At 36.9% G+C, this 19,356-nt stretch overlaps 3 protein-coding genes across 4 annotated transcripts; 1 reads left to right on the top strand and 2 right to left on the bottom strand.

The window, feature by feature from the left end:
- Positions 1-861: 861 nt before the first annotated feature.
- Positions 862-3,793, bottom strand: LOC110428328 (Metallo-hydrolase/oxidoreductase superfamily protein). The gene is made up of 8 exons (XM_021444139.2): positions 3,503-3,793; positions 3,329-3,422; positions 3,117-3,242; positions 2,879-3,037; positions 1,879-1,997; positions 1,512-1,703; positions 1,329-1,419; positions 862-1,149 (listed from the first exon to the last, which is right to left on the bottom strand). The coding sequence occupies exons 1-8, from the start codon at positions 3,787-3,789 to the stop codon at positions 1,069-1,071; spliced, it is 1,149 nt and encodes a 382-aa protein (XP_021299814.1). The 5' UTR covers positions 3,790-3,793; the 3' UTR covers positions 862-1,068.
- A 516-nt stretch (positions 3,794-4,309) lies between these two features.
- Positions 4,310-7,799, bottom strand: LOC110428174 (Endosomal targeting BRO1-like domain-containing protein). Its single transcript, XM_021443912.2, has 7 exons — positions 7,653-7,799; positions 7,383-7,427; positions 6,603-6,770; positions 6,063-6,324; positions 5,816-5,982; positions 5,483-5,632; positions 4,310-5,055 (listed from the first exon to the last, which is right to left on the bottom strand). Exons 2-7 carry the CDS (start codon positions 7,422-7,424, stop codon positions 4,708-4,710), a joined length of 1,137 nt encoding a protein of 378 aa, XP_021299587.1. The 5' UTR covers positions 7,425-7,427; positions 7,653-7,799; the 3' UTR covers positions 4,310-4,707.
- A 203-nt stretch (positions 7,800-8,002) lies between these two features.
- Positions 8,003-17,918, top strand: PFT1 (phytochrome and flowering time regulatory protein (PFT1)). Of its 2 annotated transcripts, XM_021443910.2 has the most exons (16): positions 8,003-8,251; positions 9,586-9,616; positions 10,126-10,189; positions 10,279-10,409; positions 11,078-11,287; positions 11,374-11,439; positions 11,786-11,996; positions 12,674-12,741; positions 12,829-13,291; positions 13,376-13,665; positions 14,528-14,581; positions 14,787-14,815; positions 15,069-15,137; positions 15,212-15,296; positions 16,377-16,463; positions 17,089-17,918. In XM_021443910.2, exons 1-16 carry the CDS (start codon positions 8,154-8,156, stop codon positions 17,722-17,724), a joined length of 2,592 nt encoding a protein of 863 aa, XP_021299585.1. In that variant the 5' UTR covers positions 8,003-8,153; the 3' UTR covers positions 17,725-17,918. The 2 variants fall into 2 exon arrangements, with proteins under 2 accessions (XP_021299585.1, XP_021299584.1); XM_021443909.2 differs by having other exon boundaries at positions 12,829-13,665.
- The last annotated feature ends 1,438 nt before the right edge of the window (positions 17,919-19,356 follow it).

Here is a 19,356-nt window from a genome sequence, read left to right as displayed (position 1 = left end):
TATCTACGATAAAATTTGAGAGAGAGAGGGGGAAGGAGGAGGAACGTAAATAGTGTGAATAACTGATTATATTGCTTTGCTATGTCATTGCCAACTGATACACCATGTGTTGGAGACCATATTTGTTGGTTTAATTTGACATTGACTTGAGTGAAATTGGCCAAGTGGCCAATTTGGGTATTTGAATTCGAATAAACTTTAATTAAATATGTATTTTCTTCATTTTTAAATATTTATCTCTGTTCGATTTGTATGGAGATTAAGAAAAAAAGTACGAAAAGAGTACTACTTTTATATCTCTTTAGTTGCCATTTAACAGATTGCTACCAAACCCACTGTTGACTTTCACATTAGATTTCAGCTGCAAATTTTCTTAGTACAGCGCTGGTCCTAAGTTCTTGCCACAAAATTTGATTATAGAACAAGAAAGTCAAGACCCTAAGTTCAACTAGCTAATTTATGTTAAATTTTGAACGACAAGTTGCTAGAAGAACGAATTAACACATAGCATTACAGCGAGATTCAGTGAGAAAGTCAGAAGAGATTTTGCTAAATATGGTTTGTTACTGGGAGAATCACCACAAAGCAACACCCCACAGGGAAGATATCTAGCCTGTTTGAATAGTGGACAAAGTCCATGGTTGCCTTCTTTAGGGGGCATGGTACGGTTTGAATTCTTCTGAGGAGTGGATAGAATGATCATCCATTGTTTATTAAGCTTCCCATCAAAGGGAATTTGCAATTTGGGTTACTGCCATACTTTCCAGACCATTCCTTTTTAGTCCAGAGTTTCACAAACAGCCCATTACCCAGGCCCAGATACCAAGTTTTCTTCTGTTTTTTTGAAAAAGGAAAAGGTATTGTCCTTCTCCCACTTTCATGAAAATTAAGATAAAAATTTTAATGTATTTAAGATATTCAGAGGACTTCATTTTGGAACATCTCAAAAAGGAAATATGGATAGTGAAAAAGGGACTGGGAGAGTAGCAGAAATACGCGACTGTCATATATAAACTATCTGATATATGCAGTTCCATTAGCAAAGTGTATGAAGGTTTATGAGAAATTTTAAGGGGCAGGAATTTGTAATGGTACACCAGGGGTGGGCTCTAATGCCTGTGCATCTGGTAGTTCCTTTGACAAGAGCTCCTGCATTTTCGAAAAAGAAAAACACATACTCAATCATTGGGAACATAATTAACTTCCTCAGGGCAAAATAGTTGTGGAAAATCAGTGAGGACACTTCTTCCTCCTACAATGCTAATATGTTCTTGTCTTAAGAGGGGCCTTGGCTCGTTTATTTTTCATAAAGGGTATAGAAATATGACCTTGAATGATTCAACTGTTCCTTCAGATCGAATTATGCTAGCGAGAAGCCCTTTGCTATCAAGATCTCCATTCTTCATTGGCACAATGTACCTACAAAAGAAGAAAGGGAATGACCAATGCATAAGCACGATAAAGTGTTATTGATTCAACTTAGCTTCCAGGAATGAGGTCAAATACTGTACTTGGCACGCAGCAGTTTAGCCAGTTGTACTGCTTCTTCTTGTCCCGAAACCAAAGTAAAATTAGGAAGAAGCTGCTTGATGACTGGGGTAATAACAATATCAGCCCGCTCTTTCTCGAGAAAATTTTTGTTGTATACGCAATGAGGTTCATAATAAAGAGTCAATTGGCCCTGTGGAGAAATGACGAGATACCTGAAATACATCATGCCAAGACATTGGAGCAAAAACCTTAGATGTGAATTCAATCATAAGAAAATAACAGAGGGCACCAGAAGGGACATAAATAAGGTACCAATGGTTAGGAATGGAGGATGCAAGGCATTATACTTAAAGTCACATTGGCAAGTTGAAGCTTGGAAAGCTTTACCCATTCTCAGGTCGTTGCCATGGAGGACCTAGAACTGGCCCGGCAGTAGCTTGAATTCTGACTTTGGAACCGTTTCCTGCTTCAATTTCACAGTCTTGACCAGGTTCTAGATATGTGACCTGAAAGATTCTAATGTTAAGGATTTTACATGGTAGAGTTGGCGAATTGATGTTAAATCATATGCATGGATTGTACATATGATAGCACACGAGGTTCAAACTAGTTAAGTTCCAAAGAAAGTCTGAGTAATTGTGTTCCACTACAGAATCGCATAATTAAGTGACAAGTTTTGTTTTGCATTACATTTTGACTCTAGCATCTATATGATGATATATGCCATGAACAAAATCACAAAGATGCAGTGGAGAGGAAAACTAGGAGCAAATACCTACAAAAACCTCTGAAAACTAAATTACATGGAATGAGCTGAAAAACTTTCCCCACTTCACTTTACAACTGCAGATGTGTCTTCATACACATATGCGTAAATGCACACACATACACACGGACACACATAAGAGAAAGTCGCATTCAACTTGAGATGGAAAAACTTGCAGTAGTCTACACATTATCAGCCACTATCAGGACCTATGAGGACAATCTATCTCTGATTACTGCAATTAGTTGAGATTTAGTTGTTATCTACAAGTAAATTGGCAGCATCAGCATTCTTTCACCATCTTGTAAAGTTCAACAATGTTGGACATAAATTTTACTGCAAATAAGAAGAAAATGTTCACACCACTGATGCTTTAATACAAATTGATATTGATCTCTTTCATGGGTTATATTTATTTAGACTAAAGCAACTTTTAGCAACTTGTCAATGTATCACCTTGACATCAGGCAAGAACTATTAGTCCAGATCAAGTGTATCACCTACTTCAGTTACCATTCAAGTTTCATATGCCGATATTCCTATGTGAATGGCTATTAACCATGTACCGTAGCCATTAAACAAAAGAGGCAGAAAACCATAAAACTTAAAATCTTAACTCACATTTTTGAAAAGAGGATCCAGCAAAGGCTTGGCATTGGGAGTTGAAATGACTCTAAGTTCTGGAGACATTTCTGAGAGCGGTTTCAAGGTTTTCAAATGGCAGTGATCATCAAGGCTTTGTGTAATCAGTAAGCAATCAACTTGAGGAAGATCAGAAAGCTGCAATAAAGTTTTGCATTCCAATTAAAAAGAACAAAACTGTGTTAAGAAGATCAGTTACATTACATGGATAAATTACCTTGAAATTCTTCAAAAATTTCTTGGCAGCATCATAAAGCCATGGAATACCAAAATCCAAGCTACCCACCAAAATTGGATCCACCAAAATTCTCACCCCACTTACATCCCACAGCCAACTATTCCCCTAAAAACCAAAAATTTGAAAACCATCTCAAAATCCAATAACAAATGGTCTAAATTAACTGAATTTATAAAACACCCAGATTAAACCTCTAAGTAAGTGAGCTTGTACTCATCAGTGCCAGAAGAGCTGGACCCAACCGCACTTTCCTCAGAAACAACGGCAGAAACCACCCTATCCCACCTGTAAAAATCAAAATATTTCTTTTCAAACATTTAAACAAACAGAAACAATCATATTTCTTCAGTTACGTTTATTTATACCGGCATGTTGAGAGCTTCAACCCATCTGAATGGAAGCTAAATGGGGTTTGAGGAACAGAGAAGAGACGGGTCGGTAAGATTGCGGATATGGGGTTGGTAGCCCTGTTTCGCCATGTTTTGCAAGAGAACAGAACGGAGTTGCAATGAACTGCCATGGTAGCTTGTGCTTGGGAATGTTCCCGCGAACTAGGAGTTAACCCTGTGTTGTGCCTTGGCGCTCCGTAAACCAACCGAAAACGGCGCAAAAAAGTGGCTTTCGCTCCTCCACTTGGCAGACTCGCGACCATTTTCTTTCTCTAAGTAATTAAAAATATTGTCTATATTTATAAGTAATTTACTAAATTAAAATTTGATTATTAGGATGTGTAATGTAAGGAAAAAAAAGAAGCTGAGTATTGATCATTTACAGTAAAAATATAAAAATAAAAAATTATTTTTTTATATTATAATGAATAATTATACACTTATACATAGATTTAGATTTTAGCTATATTAATTTGATTTGACGATTATTTAGTTGCACCATTTAATGGAGAGTTAAATAAAAATGTAGTCCTTGCTAATGTATGTAACCTTTATAGTTACATCGCGGTTAAATGAAAAAGAAAAAGAAGAAATTAAAGCAAACTCTTAGCAATTATCAGCTACCAACTGATAAGAATTAATGAAAAAGAGGATTACAAACTGGAGAGTTTAAGCCTTAACTCAGGGGCCTCCGCTTTGCAGTCATAATGCAACTTCACCACTCTTAATTCTATTACAATGAGAGACTTGCTGCTTAAATCAATGTTGAAGATGAAAAAGCAGAAGAGAGGTCAAGCTGAGATGTGCTGTTAGGAACTGAAAAATATGGCAGATTTTAAATGAATATTTATGACAGAAATTTTACTGTCATGGCTATTCTGTTTTTATGTCTCTACTCACAATAGTAGTATAATCTACCAAATATTACAAAAGCCTTCAAAAATACAGTTCAAAAACTCAGCAAAACCTTGGCCCTTTCGGTATTTAACAAACCGTAATCTCTTGTTTAGATGGACTGTTTAATTACAAAAATAAACAAGAAAAAGAATTTGCTGGTAATGGTTTAAAAAATAATGCATCTCCCCTTCTGGCACCTTAGGAAGGAGAGGAAGCTCAAGAAGCTAGTGACTGTTCCTCCCTTGAAACCAATATAAGGTTTACTGTACAAAAGGTATGTACATCTATATCTTGAAAATAAGTTCTTTCTCCAATCTTTGGGGATTATAAGGTTTAGCATCGACAATCTTCTTACCCTGTGGCAGTGGCAACTCATCGCCGCAGGGGATCTTCTCCTGCCAGACAATATCATTCTCACGTTCGAGTTTGCGTAGCATATCAGCAGCATCATCAATTTCTTTTCTAAATATGGATCTCCATGATTCTTCTCCTGGAACTTTCTTTTTCACATTGTTTAATGCATCGCGAAGAACTCCAACAGCAACCCCAACTTGGTCAGCTATCTTTAGCTCTTCTGCGAGGTATTTCAAACTTCTTAACTCGTGTAGAGCTTTGCAAGTTGATAGAAATTCCTGAACAGTTCACAGAGAACACTATCATATCAGCTCCTTCACAGAGGGCAAAATGTCTAAATGCAAGGATAAGCAACAGCAAAGAAGAGTTTCTCTCAGAAAATAGAAATAGTGCATTTGCATTCAATTCACTCTATAATTAGTGATAATAAAATGATGCAACACATTAGTTGAAGACTGTAGACTTTCTCGAGAATGGAGATCAACAATGAATGAGTGCAAAGAAAAGGACCATATGTAGGCCAAGCTCATACTTGTTGAATGAATAAATTATCTAAAGATTTATGTTAATGTAAAAAATAATTAAACATAATACTATTTATTACTAAAATATTAAAACGATTGCATGGTTAAAATTGAATAGCAGACATAAAGTATAAATATAATTATTAATTATTAAATTATAATAATCAGAATGTATACATACCAAGAAGCGCGATGAAATATCTTTGCACTCTCCGGCATTTGAATATAGAATAGCAGTGGCTTCACCAAGTAACTCTGTAATACCATAGTGCAGCTTTGTCAAAAGACTAACCGTAGATCCTTTCTCTTCAGCCCTCCTTATGGTTGCAGCCTGTTATATTTTTATAAAAGAATAATTATCAGAGACAATGAAATTACTAAACAAGCTGATAAAAATAAACACTTCCAAAACACTTGCATATTAAAAGATTTTTGCAATGAATTTCAGGCCAAGAAGCCCGGACCCTGGGATAGAAATCCCACTATATAGAAATGTGAAAGCCTTAACACTAACCTGGGCCTCAGCCAAGCAAATTAGGCTCATAACAGTAGACATGGATGGAGTGGCTTCTGGTGGCCTTCCTACTGACTGTGCAGATTGTAAAGAGGGGAAAACCTCATGAGCAAGATGCTGAAAAATACCAGCTGCTTCTCTGAAAAGAGTGGCAGATTGCACCAAATCTAGCACAATGCACAGAAAATAGCAACGTTACAAACACAAAATTCATATAATTGAAGCTGACGTGAGAATGTCAGCCTACCTGTTGGAAGAATTTCTACAGCCCTCTCCCGAAGCAATGCAGCATAAAGGTAAAGGGTCATACCAAGCTCATAATGTAAATTATCAATTTGAAAAAGCTTTGGACCCCTAAGGTTAAAAAAAGATGATGAGCTAAGAGCGCTGCTCCAACGGATCTTCAGTTCTGAAATCCAATGAACAACATGGTGGTTGCTGCAGACCAAATCGACATGAAAAATCAACGTTTCCAACCATGGCAGGTATTGGTCCAGTTTCTTAAGGTCCTGAGGCATTCATAATAAAAAACGAAATTCAACCAGAATAAACTTCTGTCTCCTCAGTCAAATTTAATTATATATGTGCAAATCAAACTAAATGGATTGATAATAAAACTAGTCAAACTTAATATGTGCTTGCCCTCGTGAAAAAAAATAACGAGAGAGGCAAAAGCAGGTTTCCGCCTTCAATAATTTATGCATTACAGCAATGGAGATATTGGAGTGCAAAAGGAAATGTTTATACAGAAATTAAAATGTGAAATTAGCCCCCATTAACAAATTACCCTTAGACATTGAGAAGTCAAGCCTCCAGACATTTCTCTTGCAATAGCCTCAGTAATAGAGCTGCTCTGATTAATGGATTCCTCAATTAATCTACGCCTGGAGCTCAACTCTTTCAGATGTTCAAGTGTGGAACAATCACGTGCAGAAAAAACATCCTCAAAAACAAGCTGCCAATATTGCAAACATATGAATAGCAGCCCAAGATGTAATCAAATTGGAAAATCATCATCTACCATGAATCATACACCATAAAAAATTACATTTCTTCAGCACCAAAAGATCTCCTTTGAGAAAAGAGATAAATAAATTGGCACAATCAATAAGCGTAGGTGCCCCGTAAATTTGTGAAATCAACAATAACAACAACAACAACAACAACAACAACAAAGCTTTTTTACTCCGCTAAACGAGCAACCTTTGTAAAATCACATCATTTGGTCCTCAACTGAAACTCATTTTGATTTCAGTTTTATGATCAATCTACCAAAATGAAGTTGAATACTATGACTATCCCATACAAATGTCTTCAGGTGAGGTAGTCAAAAATGAAAGTGTTCATTTCGTATAAGACAGAATGCACCATGATCCGATTTAGTTCCTTTGTACACTTAGTAATTGTTTAACTGTCTGTCAAGCATTCTTTCCTTCCCCATCAAAAGGGTTAAATTGAAGATCACTACCATCAACCATTTCCAATCAAAACCCAAACTTTATTTGAAGAACAATCAAAAGGGATCACAAAAAGAACACTCAGAGGGAGAGTGAGAGAGAAACACTACCTTCTTGGTTTGGAGCTTCGCGGGCTGAAGATAATGCAGCATCGTCTTTTCCAAATGCACAAAACAAAACCCAAAGCCAGATAAGAATATAAAACACTTGTCTTCTTCCGTAGACCTTCAAATTAACCAGAAAAAAGGAAGGGGGGGGGGGGGGGGGGGAATACAGGTGAAACCAAATTCCAGCACAACAACAAGACCAAAAACTTCCGAGAATGATAGAGAAAAGACAAGTGGAGTGGAACAGATGAAATGTGGTGTTCTGTTTCTTACCTTCGTACTAGTTAGTTACAAGTAGCGAAGAGATATAAATGTGGAAAAGGCCATAAACCAATCATTTGATCCGGGTCGTCGTCGATGCATTTTCTCCTTGGCTTCGATTCCTTCTCTACTAAGATTACAACAAGGAGGCCGTAAACGCGGGAGTCTTCCTCTGCGTCCCTATGGTTCCCGCTGGGCTCCCGCGGAAACCCAAGACCCATTTTTGGGTTGGACTCCACAAACTAATTTCGGGTTTTTTTTTTATTTTAAAAAACTCTTTGGTTATTAAAAAAAAAAAAACACTAAAATAATAAGAAGTCAGGTTCCGGTAAAGGCAAGGACTTCCGAGTCCTAAATATTAAATAGAGCTTCTTGTTTTTTGGGTAAAGAACAAAAATCAAGCTTCAAACTCTTTTCCTTTTCGCTCCTAGTTAGTTCATTGCCCATCTCGTTAGCATTTTCTCGCTATGTTGAGTTGCCATTTCCAATAACAATTGTAACGCGAAGCAGCAGATGGCGGAGAAGCAGCTGATCGTGGCCGTCGAAGGCACCGCGGCCATGGGTCCCTACTGGCAAACCGTCGTCTCTGATTACCTCGACAAGATCATCAGGTCCCACCCTTTCTTTCCCTGTTTCTTCAATTTACATTTTTTTTCCGGCTCAATTTGTGTATATAGTTTAATTCGATTAATACTAGGTAAGAAAGTTGCAATCTTTGTTAGAAAATAGATGTTTTGAATTTCCATTCTATGTGAAACTTGATGCCAATGTTTGTGAAATACTCTAGTCAAAATTTGAGGATGATTGTTTTGCTTATTAATTCGTGCGCTTAGTTCTTCGTTTGTTTTCTTTTCCCCTCTAAATGGTCATTATTTTAAGTATTCTGTGAGTTTATGGCCACTTTTCATTGAATTTTTAGTTTAAGAATGAAAATATATGCTTTAATGTAGTGCCAGAGCAACAAATAGTTCTAGGAGTAAAAATTGATGGTGATTATTTTGCCGTCAGAGTAGCTTTTATTGGCTTTTTGTTGCTTGAAACGCTTTCTGAGGTGAAGGAGAACGGTTTTCATGTGAACTACTTAATTATTTGATAGAAATGCAAGTTTAGCTCATCCAAGCTATGCCCATTCAGTTTGTGTTTTTGTGCTTTTCCTTTTACCTAAACCAAGTGTTCTGAGTGGTCCTTAAGAACCTATCAATATTGATTACTTGAGGCTGTACTTTAGATTTTTTGGACTCTGTGATCTTGAATCTAAGCAGCTCGATTGTTTATGATCATTTGCACTTACTACTTGATGAATGAGGAATTGACTATTTGCACTTACTGCTTGATGAATGAGTAATTGACTTGTAAAAGCCATTGGTAACGTCAAACTCCTTAGACTAGGGATTTTGATCTATTAATGTAAGGTCCATATGTATGGATTATTTTGTTAATTTCAAAAGTGAGTTGGAAAAGATTATCCTCAGTAGAGACCGACTTGGCCATTATGTTATATGGTAGAATATGTATTTATGGTTGTAGACTGTCAGTTCCCTGTTGAATTTTTCAAAATTGAGATATTTTGAAATCTTTATTACCAAAATAGATGATTTTAATCTTGTTTCTGGAAGGAAGGCATTTTAAGCCCACAAAATTGTCTTTTGTAATTGATATGAAAGTTTAAAAAATATGAATTTATCCCACATTTAGTTGAAGTTTCCATACAAATAACATTCTGAGAAGCTTGTCATATCCTACAAAGTTTGTTAAAATGAGAATGTTTGCTTCAGCTTAAATTAAGGATCTGAGGTTCATTGGAGAGAATGGCCACACTGCATGTCTCAAAACCCTGCATCGGATTTATGGCTGTTAACCACTGTTATTATTTGTATGTTTTGTACTTAAATATATGTTGGGCATGTATGTTTTTCCTGTCTGATGGATTGCGGTAATTCCACAGGTGTTTCAATAGTAGCGAGTTGACTGGACAGGTAAAAAAGCTTTTCTCCTCCCTCTTCCTTTCTGATAAGCTACTTTCGTAAATGTATGATCATCCTCTTGTTATACAGAATCAACTGTTACAATGTTGTTGGAGGCATTTTCAGTTGTATTAGGTACTTGTTTTTTTTATGAAAATTAGTTGTATTAGGTACTTGGCATGCATCTGATAATTACTTGAATATTTATTGTAGATAATTAACAAAAGACAATATCATTTCTTTACCATTGCATTTACAAATAACTGATTGTAAGACAATGTTTATAGGCAACCCAGTGCTGGCCCCTAAATTTTACATGAGGGAATTAGCATGCATTTGTGTGAATATAGAGAGCCATTTCAGTTTCAATTTTTAGTTTGTAACTTTATAACTTTTCTTTTGTTTTGACATTTCAGTAAAAGATAGCATAAAAATCTTTACAGTGAGTTTAAGGTATCTAGTTTGCTTGATATTGCCTTTTACATGCACATATATTAATTCTGTCATTTGTCTAAATACAGAAGACTTCTACATCTAATGTTGAGCTTGCATTGGTCACATTCAACACTCATGGATCATACTGTGGTACGTTCTTTGCTCTATTTTTCAACTTGCAGTGTGTTATTACCATCAAAACTTCATTTTTGTGGAAAATAATGTGGTGCCTTGTGCAGCTTGCCTAGTTCAACGTAGTGGGTGGACAAAAGATGTTGATATTTTCTTACAATGGCTGTCAGCGATACCTTTTTCTGGTGGTGGTTTCAATGATGCTGCAATTGCTGAAGGGCTTTCTGAAGCGCTGATGGTATGGAGTATCAATCTTTTATGTGATTTTAAGTGCATTTGTGCTTTGATTTATGCATTCCAATTGATAATTACTTGTCCAAGTCTTCTTTAATTAGATTGCTTTATGATTTATCTCCTTAAATTAGATGCTTCTTCCAACAAGTTAAGGGCATTTACTTAGTTGATTTTTCTTAAGGTATAAGTTTCACCTAAAAGCTGGTTTGCTTGAAGATATGTTTTGGTTATAAAGATGCTGTGACTCTGCATATTGTCACAGATGCCATCAAATATTTGGGAGAGCAATTGAGTGAAACCCTAGATATGAACATCATTGGAGCCTGAATACAGGCTTTTATTTAACCTCTCATTGCTGACTCCATGTCAATAGAAAAGAGGGAAAGAAGTGCATATGTGGATTCTGCCTAACATTCTCCTGAGGTAGAACCATGATGTGCCAGTTTAATGTTTTGCTGAAGGTAATGGCAACTTGAAATAGAAAAATTTTGGGTACATTGTACCAGTGGTCCAAAACCTTTTTAGGTTGGTTGAGTTTTGGTACCTGGTGTCAATGTTGTCCTTCCATCTATTTAGTCAATTAAAGTTGACAGATTTTGTTTATGTAGGCCTGACATGTTATATGACACATCACAACATTTATCCTTTGTAACTATTTGATGTACTGGTCAGATGTTTCCTATTGCACCAAATGGAAACCAAACTCAACAAAATGTGGATGGACAAAGACATTGCATTCTTGTTGCTGCTAGTAATCCTTATCCGTTGCCTACACCAGTCTATCGACCACAAAGTCAAAACTTGGAGCAGACTGAAAATATTGAAGCACAGACAGAGAGTCGTCTGTCTGATGCTGAAACAGTAGCTAAATCATTTGCTCAGGTAGTTCTGCAGTATTTATCTTATCATGTCTCCTAGTTCTGGCTTTCCATTTTAGGATGTGAACTGACCCTTTGTTTTCATTGCAGTGTTCTGTTTCTTTATCTGTCATCTGTCCGAAGCAGCTGTCAAAGCTAAAAACAATCTACAGTGCTGTAAGGAATAATGATGATAACATTTCTTTATCTATTTTCCTTGTGACTCTTTTGCGTGTCTTCTCTCTAACATTGGATATATTGACCATGTCTTCCAACATCTATGACTCTCTTCTCTTGAACATTTGATAAAAAATTTATACTATAGTGATTGTTCCATAGCACCTTTTGGGAACTTGGTCCTGATATATATGAAGCAATGTCTAAGTACAGAGCAGCTTTGGAAGAATATTCATATAAATAAACATCTGGAAAACTATTTACTTAGGAGATTCTACCAGACTTTATTCTAAATTATGTTTTCTTTACATAGTCACTAACATTTCTCTGCTAACTGGAAATACAGGGAAAGCGAAACCCGCGAGCACCAGATCCACCTGTTGACAATGTTAGAAACCCCCCGTTTCTTGTTCTGATTTCGGAGAACTTTATGGAGGGCCGTGCTGCTTTAAGTCGCCCTGGAGTGCCAAGTTTGACACCCAATCAGAGTCCTGTGAAAATGGACATGGCTTCTGTCACTTCGGTTACAGGGCCACCTCCAACTTCTGTTCCGTCAGGTGGTTTAATGCAGAATTTGTTGATCCCTTCTGATTGAATGCAGTTTTTAACTGTATACTGACAATCGCATGTGACTGACTGATTTGTGTGCTTGTTTAGTCAATTTCGTCACTCTGCTCTCTTAAGCACATTAGCAAATAGAAAAGCAGGGAGCTAACAGATGGTATGCTGGATGCTAAACCTCTCAGTTGTAACCTTGAATTTTCTTATCCTAGTTTTGTAAGGTCTAATTTCATTCAGATCCACAATATTGCCTTTTCAGGTTTCATTATTAGAGAAGGCTTCTTTTAATATTGCCAAGTTGTAGAAGCTGTTGGCTGTATTTATTGATTTATTTCCTCTTCAGCATCTAAGAAGTAAAATAACAATTATCAGAAAAACCTAGACATATCCCAATCACAACTTAAGGATTTCTGTAAATTGGAAAGTTTTGCCTTTATTGCAGAACTTAATAACAGAAAAGAATACCTGTTCTATATCTGTGGCCTTGTTGTGCACCCTGTTTCTTTTAATAATACTAATCTGTAGACAGTGCAACAGATATAGATAGACACACACCATTTGGAAATATAAAAATTGAGCATTAGACAATTGGTCAGGTGTGATTAATTGTAGGTTTATTATGTTGTTGTTGCGATCAATTCTTGCTTAAGATTTGTTTTGTTTTGACTTTTAGTGAATGGATCTATGATGAGCCGGCAACCAGCTTCTGTTGGAAATGTACCCACTGCTACCGTAAAAGTTGTAAGGCTCATGTCCTTAGTTAATTAAAGGTTGTATCTGTTGTTTGGATATATAAGTTGTTGTAAACTCATAATTCGTATTGTTCAGGAGCCAACAACAATAACATCCATGGGAACTGGACCTGCTTTTTCACATATTCCATCTGTTCCACGTGCTCCTTCTCCAGCAGTCCCAACCTTGCAAACTTCTTCACCATCGACAACTACTCAAGAGGTGATGAACAGTGGTGACAATGTGCAAGAACTAAAACCTTCTGTAAGTGGTATGACACAACCTTTACGTCCTGTGCCTCCTGCAAATGTGAACATATTAAACAATCTTTCTCAAGCACGGGTGATGAACTCTGCTGCTCTCACTGGAGGAACTTCTATAGGCCTTCCATCAATGGGTCAAACTCCTGTGGCCATGCATATGTCCAATATGATATCTAGTGGAATGGCATCTTCTGTGCCTCCAGCTCAAACTGTATTTTCATCTGGGCAATCGGGTATGACTTCATTAACTGGCTCAGGAGCTCTTACAGGGACTGTACAGGTCCCACCAAACTCAGGTCTTAGTTCATTTGCTTCTACAACTTCTAATGTGACTGGAAATTCAAACATTGGAATCTCACAACCGTTGGGTAATGTTCAAGGCGGAGTGAGTATGGGCCCATCAGTACCTGGTATGAGCCAAGGAAACCATTCAGGTGCACAAATGGTGCAAAGTGGAGTTGGCATGAGTCAGAACATGAGTGGTCTTGGTCCATCAACTGTCTCTTCTGGAACTGGCACAATGATTCCTACTCCAGGAATGTCTCAACAAGTACAGTCTGGAATGCAGACACTTGGAGTGAGCAACAGTTCAGCTGCTAATATGCCGCTATCACAACCGACATCAAGCGCTTTGCAATCAGCACAATCCAAATATGTTAAAGTCTGGGAGGTAATCTAGGGCTTGATTTTAGACAATAATGACAATTGATTTGCTGTTTTTGGTGGAAAAATCTTCTTGAAATTAGTATATGTTGAAACTTTATGTGTGAATTCCTTCTAAAATATAGCCATAGTTTATTTATTTTTTGTTTTGACACATGCATCGTCCTAGCAGATTCTATAGTACTTTCGGCTCTTGTAATCTTCTGTGATTTTAGAATCTCCCAATCAACTATATCTTTACTGAGAGCTATTTTTTGCCTTTTGCCTGAGGAAGACATATGTGCTATGTACAATCACTTAGGGATATTCTTGCTTGGATGTTTGCTGGTATATCATGTTTTTTCCTGTAATCGTTTGATCCCTCCTTGACCTTTTGTCCTCCTTGAATCAAACGGGATGATAGTTTTAATGACAAGTAGAATTCTCTTAAGGCTCTACATTTGTTGCAAGGCATGTGATGATTTCTGGATGGATGTAGTTGATGCTTGTGCAAAAGTGTTCCATGCTTTGCCATTTACTTGAGAGGGCCCACGAACCTTTGTTGTCTCCTCCATAAGACACTGCTTTCACTTAAATTAGTAATAAAATGGGAGGCTTTGTTAGTTCCACCAAAGTAAGTGTTTGAGAGGGTGATCAAGACAAGAAATTGCCATTCTTTTGACTTTTTTTTTCTCCTTGCTTATCTTAATATATACTATATAAATAAATATATATTGTGATTATTTATTTTTTCCCCTGTCCCTTTTAATTATCTTGAACTATCATTGATGATTTTTATGTTTTATGCTAGATCTCTTGGTACTATTTGCCCCTTCATTGTTGTAGTTGTGGGATTACTAATATCTCTTGAATGGTCAATATGGATACAGGGAAATTTATCTGGCCAGAGACAAGGGCAGCCAGTGTTTATCACCAGATTGGAAGTATGTTCACAAGTATCTGATGATTGTATTATTTCTATTATAACACACTTTCAATTTTTTCACCTTATTTTATTCGCTATTTTTGTTTGTGATGTTTTTTATGAATGACTTCCGTACTGTGCTTCAAACACACTTTTGACATTGGAGGTATTTCATCTGCATTCTATTTGATGCTTAAAGCTTATGCTTTAATTTGTTGTTGCAGGGTTATCGGAGTGCCTCAGCTTCCGAGACGTAAGTCTATGGTTAACTCATGTAACTTTTGAATTTTTTTTTTTTCCTTCTCTTTTTCAGATACACTAGCCCCTAGGGGAAATTATAAATAGTAAAAATGCTTTCATTCTGTTGCTTGTAGAGGTGGCCCTACCTTTTTTTGCATGGTTTTGAGTTCTTTGATGGTCACCGTACAGAATAAATATTTTTTATGTATATACTTAATGCCAATCTAGTTTATAGAACCTGAGGATTTTGGTTTTTGTATTTTCAGACTTGCAGCACACTGGCCACAAACCATGCAAATAGTTCGTCTTATTTCTCAGGATCACATGAATAACAAGTAAGTTTTAGTTTGTAAAAACATTTTCCTATATCTTTCAAATTTCTCATTAACTTTGTTTTATTTAACATCAGGCAATATGTTGGGAAGGCAGATTTTTTAGTTTTCAGGGCAATGAATCAGCATGGATTTCTTGGACAGCTACAAGAGAAGAAGCTTGTAAGTGATTGCAGGATAATTTTCCCTTTGAAGCAATGCAAAATTTCTTGTTTGAATGTCTTGTCAAAATTGATTGTTGAATTACTTGCCATTTTTTTTATTGTTTTCTTTTATGGACATCTATTTTGGCATGCTAATTTTCATTTTCAAGTAATTGTAGAAGTGCTGTAAACTTGATTGTCTTTGATGGGAATATAGGATACTATTTATTCAAAAGAAAAAGGGAATATAGGTACACCTTTTGCCATTGCCCTGGATGAGTATTGAGTAGTGCTCAGTTGACAGAATATTAATTGTTAGTCATAACCATTTGTTCACATGTCATATGTCAAGTGAATTTCTGTTTTAACTATGTTAAATGCATGTGGTGAGGATAGTCAAATTTCATTTTGGTTAACCAGGTGATTTGATAAACACTTAAATATTTTCCAAATGGATCTTTTCTATTTTTTACTGGAAACCAGTCAAGTATTTATGTTGTGTTTTCCTGGAATGGTTCATTAGACTGCTCTCTCTCTCTCTCTCACACACACACACACACAATAGCTTAGCTAACATTACAGACATTGTATGTAAAAATATTATGTTTGGCAGTACATTTATCCCTAGATTAGCGCAACTTGGATGAGATCACAACCCTTACCAGTCTCATGTCAATTCTGCTACTTGGTATTCAAGTAATTCTTGATTCACATAGACTAAATCTGATCAAGTTCAGGCCCCACAGGTCAAAGCTGACTTGAGGAATTGAGCCCTTTTTGACCTTTTTCAACATCAACCTGAAAACACCAACTAACAAGAAGCATCTTCTGTATTGTAGACCCTCATATAAGCGAAAGTACTGCTCAGAGTTTTCTTGATACTTACAGATAAAGCTTGAGACTTTGTAATTGTATATGAATCTCTTTTGAGTGTTTCTAGGAACCGTGTTAATTTGTGAGTTTAGAATTTCTTAAATTTTATCCTATCAATTATTTGCAATTGTGTAATTTTTTTTTTTTTGAAAAGCTTTGCAATTGCGTAATTATGGAATTACAGCTGGATTATTCTGACATAGTTTCTCCCTTCTCATTTCTGTAGTGTGCTGTAATCCAATTACCATCACAGACGTTGCTGCTTTCAGTTTCTGACAAAGCATGCCGCTTGATAGGAATGCTTTTCCCCGGGGTGAGAATTTTCTGGCCTTCAATCCAAGCTTTAGTTCGTTGAGTGTGCATTACATATCGACACCAGTTTAAGCTTCCACCTTCATTATAAAATTGTGGACTGAATAAAACCAACCTGCAATCATTCCCAACTACGCACTTCCAACACCCCACCAGGCCATCATTCCAGTCTCCACAAAACCAAAAAAAAAAAAAAAAGAACGGAAAAAGCTGCAAACTAGATGAGTAACTTGTGGCTTTTATTTGAATATTCTGTAGGCTCCATTTAGTTCTTGCTTATGCTATTTGCTTTTAGCCTTTGCTTTTGCTTCCTTGAAAGTTGCTATAAAGCAAAATGATATTTGATTAACAATGAAAAAAAATCCTAAAATGCATATTAATGCTAACATAACTATTTAATATAGAAGTACTATCATTCTTTTTTGTCAAAAATATTACTATTTTTAACTTTTAATTATTCGAAGATATTACCTGCTTTTATATCTGAGCGTGCTTTTGCCTTTTTCTCCAAATTAAAAAGCAAGTAGTAAAAGGAACAACCAAATGGAATCTTAATTTTAATCTTTCTCTATCTGTTAACTTTGAGTTTTGCATTTTATTTTGAGCTAAGCTATTTGTCGAATCAGGATATGGTTGTCTTTAAACCACAAATATCTAGCCAGCATCAACAACAACAGCAACAATTGCAACAGCAGCAACACCAGCAGATGCAACCACAGCTACAGCAGCAACAGCTGCCGCAACTGCAACAGCAGCAGCAGCAGCTTCCACAGCTGCAACAACAGCAGCAGCCCCTTCCACAGCTGCAACAACAGCAGCAGCAGCAGCAGCTTCCACAGTTGCAACAACAACAGCTCCCTCACTTGCAGCAGCAACAGCTCCCTCAGCTGCAACAGCAGCAGCAGCATCAGCTCCCTCAGCTGCAACAGCAGCAGCAGCATCCACAGCTACAGCAGCAGCATCCGCAGCTACAGCAGCAGCAGCAGCAGCAGCTTCCACAGCTACAGCAGCAGCAGCTATCCCAGCTGCAACAACAACAGCAGTTGCCCCAGATGCAGCAACAGCAGCAACTTCCACAACTGCAGCAGCAGCCGCAGCTTCCCCAGCTGCAACAACAGCAATTACCTCAGCAACAACAAATGGTGGGGTCAGGAATGGGTCCAGGTTATGTTCAAGGTCCAGGCCGTTCACAATTGGTTTCACAGGGGCAAGTTTCATCTCAGGCCCCACCTAATATGCCTGGAGGAGGCTTTATGGGTTAATCAGCTTTGGAATTTTCTGGCTATTAGAGCTTTATAGTTGTGTAGGGCTTCTAGAAATTAGAAACCACCAGTCTGTTTTTTGGCCCACAGAAACCACCAGTCTATCTGTATCTTTAGTGGCTAAACATGATCATAAGTTATGTAACATCTAGGAGAAAGTATTTTACCATCTAATTATCATGTTCCATTTTGCATTTGCTGTCGTTCATGTTTCCATTAATTTTTCCATATATCATCTATAGTAACTGATGAGGTCAGAACAAAGGCTTCGTTGATGAAAATGAATCAAAAATGATGTGAATTTAAAAGGAGATTTGCTGATGTTGAATGATCGTTTTTTAAGTTACTCATCATCTTATCGTTAAACCTTATATTAGCTGGTCAATAAGGGAGGTTACATTGATTATTGAAGTTCATAGGATCAATCCATGCACAGGTACTCAACAAAGTGATTGATGTTTACCGCTAAAGTAAAGCATTAATCTTTTGCCAAACCATGAACATAAAGTAGTCAGAAGCAAAAACATTCAAGAATTCGAAATCACACAACAGCAGAGCTTTGAAAGCTTTATGAGATTTTGGGTATCAACACCCCATACCCTGGCCTCTTTGAAGAGGACTTTTGCCGCAGAGATCTTAGGTTATAAGTTTGGAATAACCCCTCTATCTAACCCCTCCTAAAAGAAAGTAAGTAGGAAAGAAAGATCCTGTCCCAGTGAAGTGGAGAATGAATAAGATAGCAAAGCTAGCTTAAATTTTAACACAAAGCTGTTGCAAGGTTGGGGCCAAGGGGCCAGATGAACAATTATTAATTTTGACTTCGCAAATCCCTTTTTGTTTTCTGTAGATTGAACCATTAGAAGAGCCATAGGTCTAAATTCATTGATCAGGAGTCCATGATCACAGTGATGTAAACCTGACGATAATGTTAATATGGAAGATTAGTGCAAATCTTTTTTTTTATCATTTTATGGTATGCAGTGGTTTGCAGTCGGCTTTCGGCCTCCAAAGCCAGTGGGGACACCTCAAAAATGAAGAGGATGACCGGCACCAACTTTGCATAAACAAGCACCCTCCTCGCTTTAATCATTTCCCGGGAACTATGGCCTTTGTATAAAGCAAGGAAAAGAAGTATAATGATTTTAGGATTGATCTAAAGCACCAACCAACAGAACTTCCCATCACTGGTGCTGGGTCCAATCCTTGGAAAAGCAGAAATGCCAACAATGTCCTTTTGCTCCAAGCAGGGAGTTTCTAGTTGAGCTAATGCTGTTGCCTGAAAAAGTCATATGGTTCCTTAACTTAGATCATGGAGGGGAAGACCATATCACCAATTTCTGTTGTCATGAGTCCAGAGCTGTCTTATTCCTTTGAAGCCCTACATGTTTTTTTTCTTATTTAATTTTATTTTACTGAGTTACTCTAGCAAGTGAAACAAGGATCCCATTATATTTCAAATGAGATTTTTCCAACTAACCATTTTTGCACGGTTTGCTACTTTGTTAAGCTAACTATCTATCACCCCTAATTCTTTACTAGTAAAGGTTTTTGGACAAATGGAAAAAGAAATATGTCTCAAAATGGAAAAGGTTGAAACAAACTGGACAATTGCCTTAATTTGTCCTATGAGAT

The sequence above is a fragment of the Theobroma umbraticum genome, unplaced genomic scaffold, assembly GCF_002168275.2.
Source record: "Theobroma umbraticum cultivar Fairchild unplaced genomic scaffold, ASM216827v3 scaffold_31.0, whole genome shotgun sequence".
Classification (NCBI taxonomy): domain Eukaryota; kingdom Viridiplantae; phylum Streptophyta; class Magnoliopsida; order Malvales; family Malvaceae; genus Theobroma; species Theobroma umbraticum.
The sequence above is the reverse complement of the archived record's forward strand: the minus strand, read 5'-3'. Positions and strand labels throughout refer to the sequence as shown.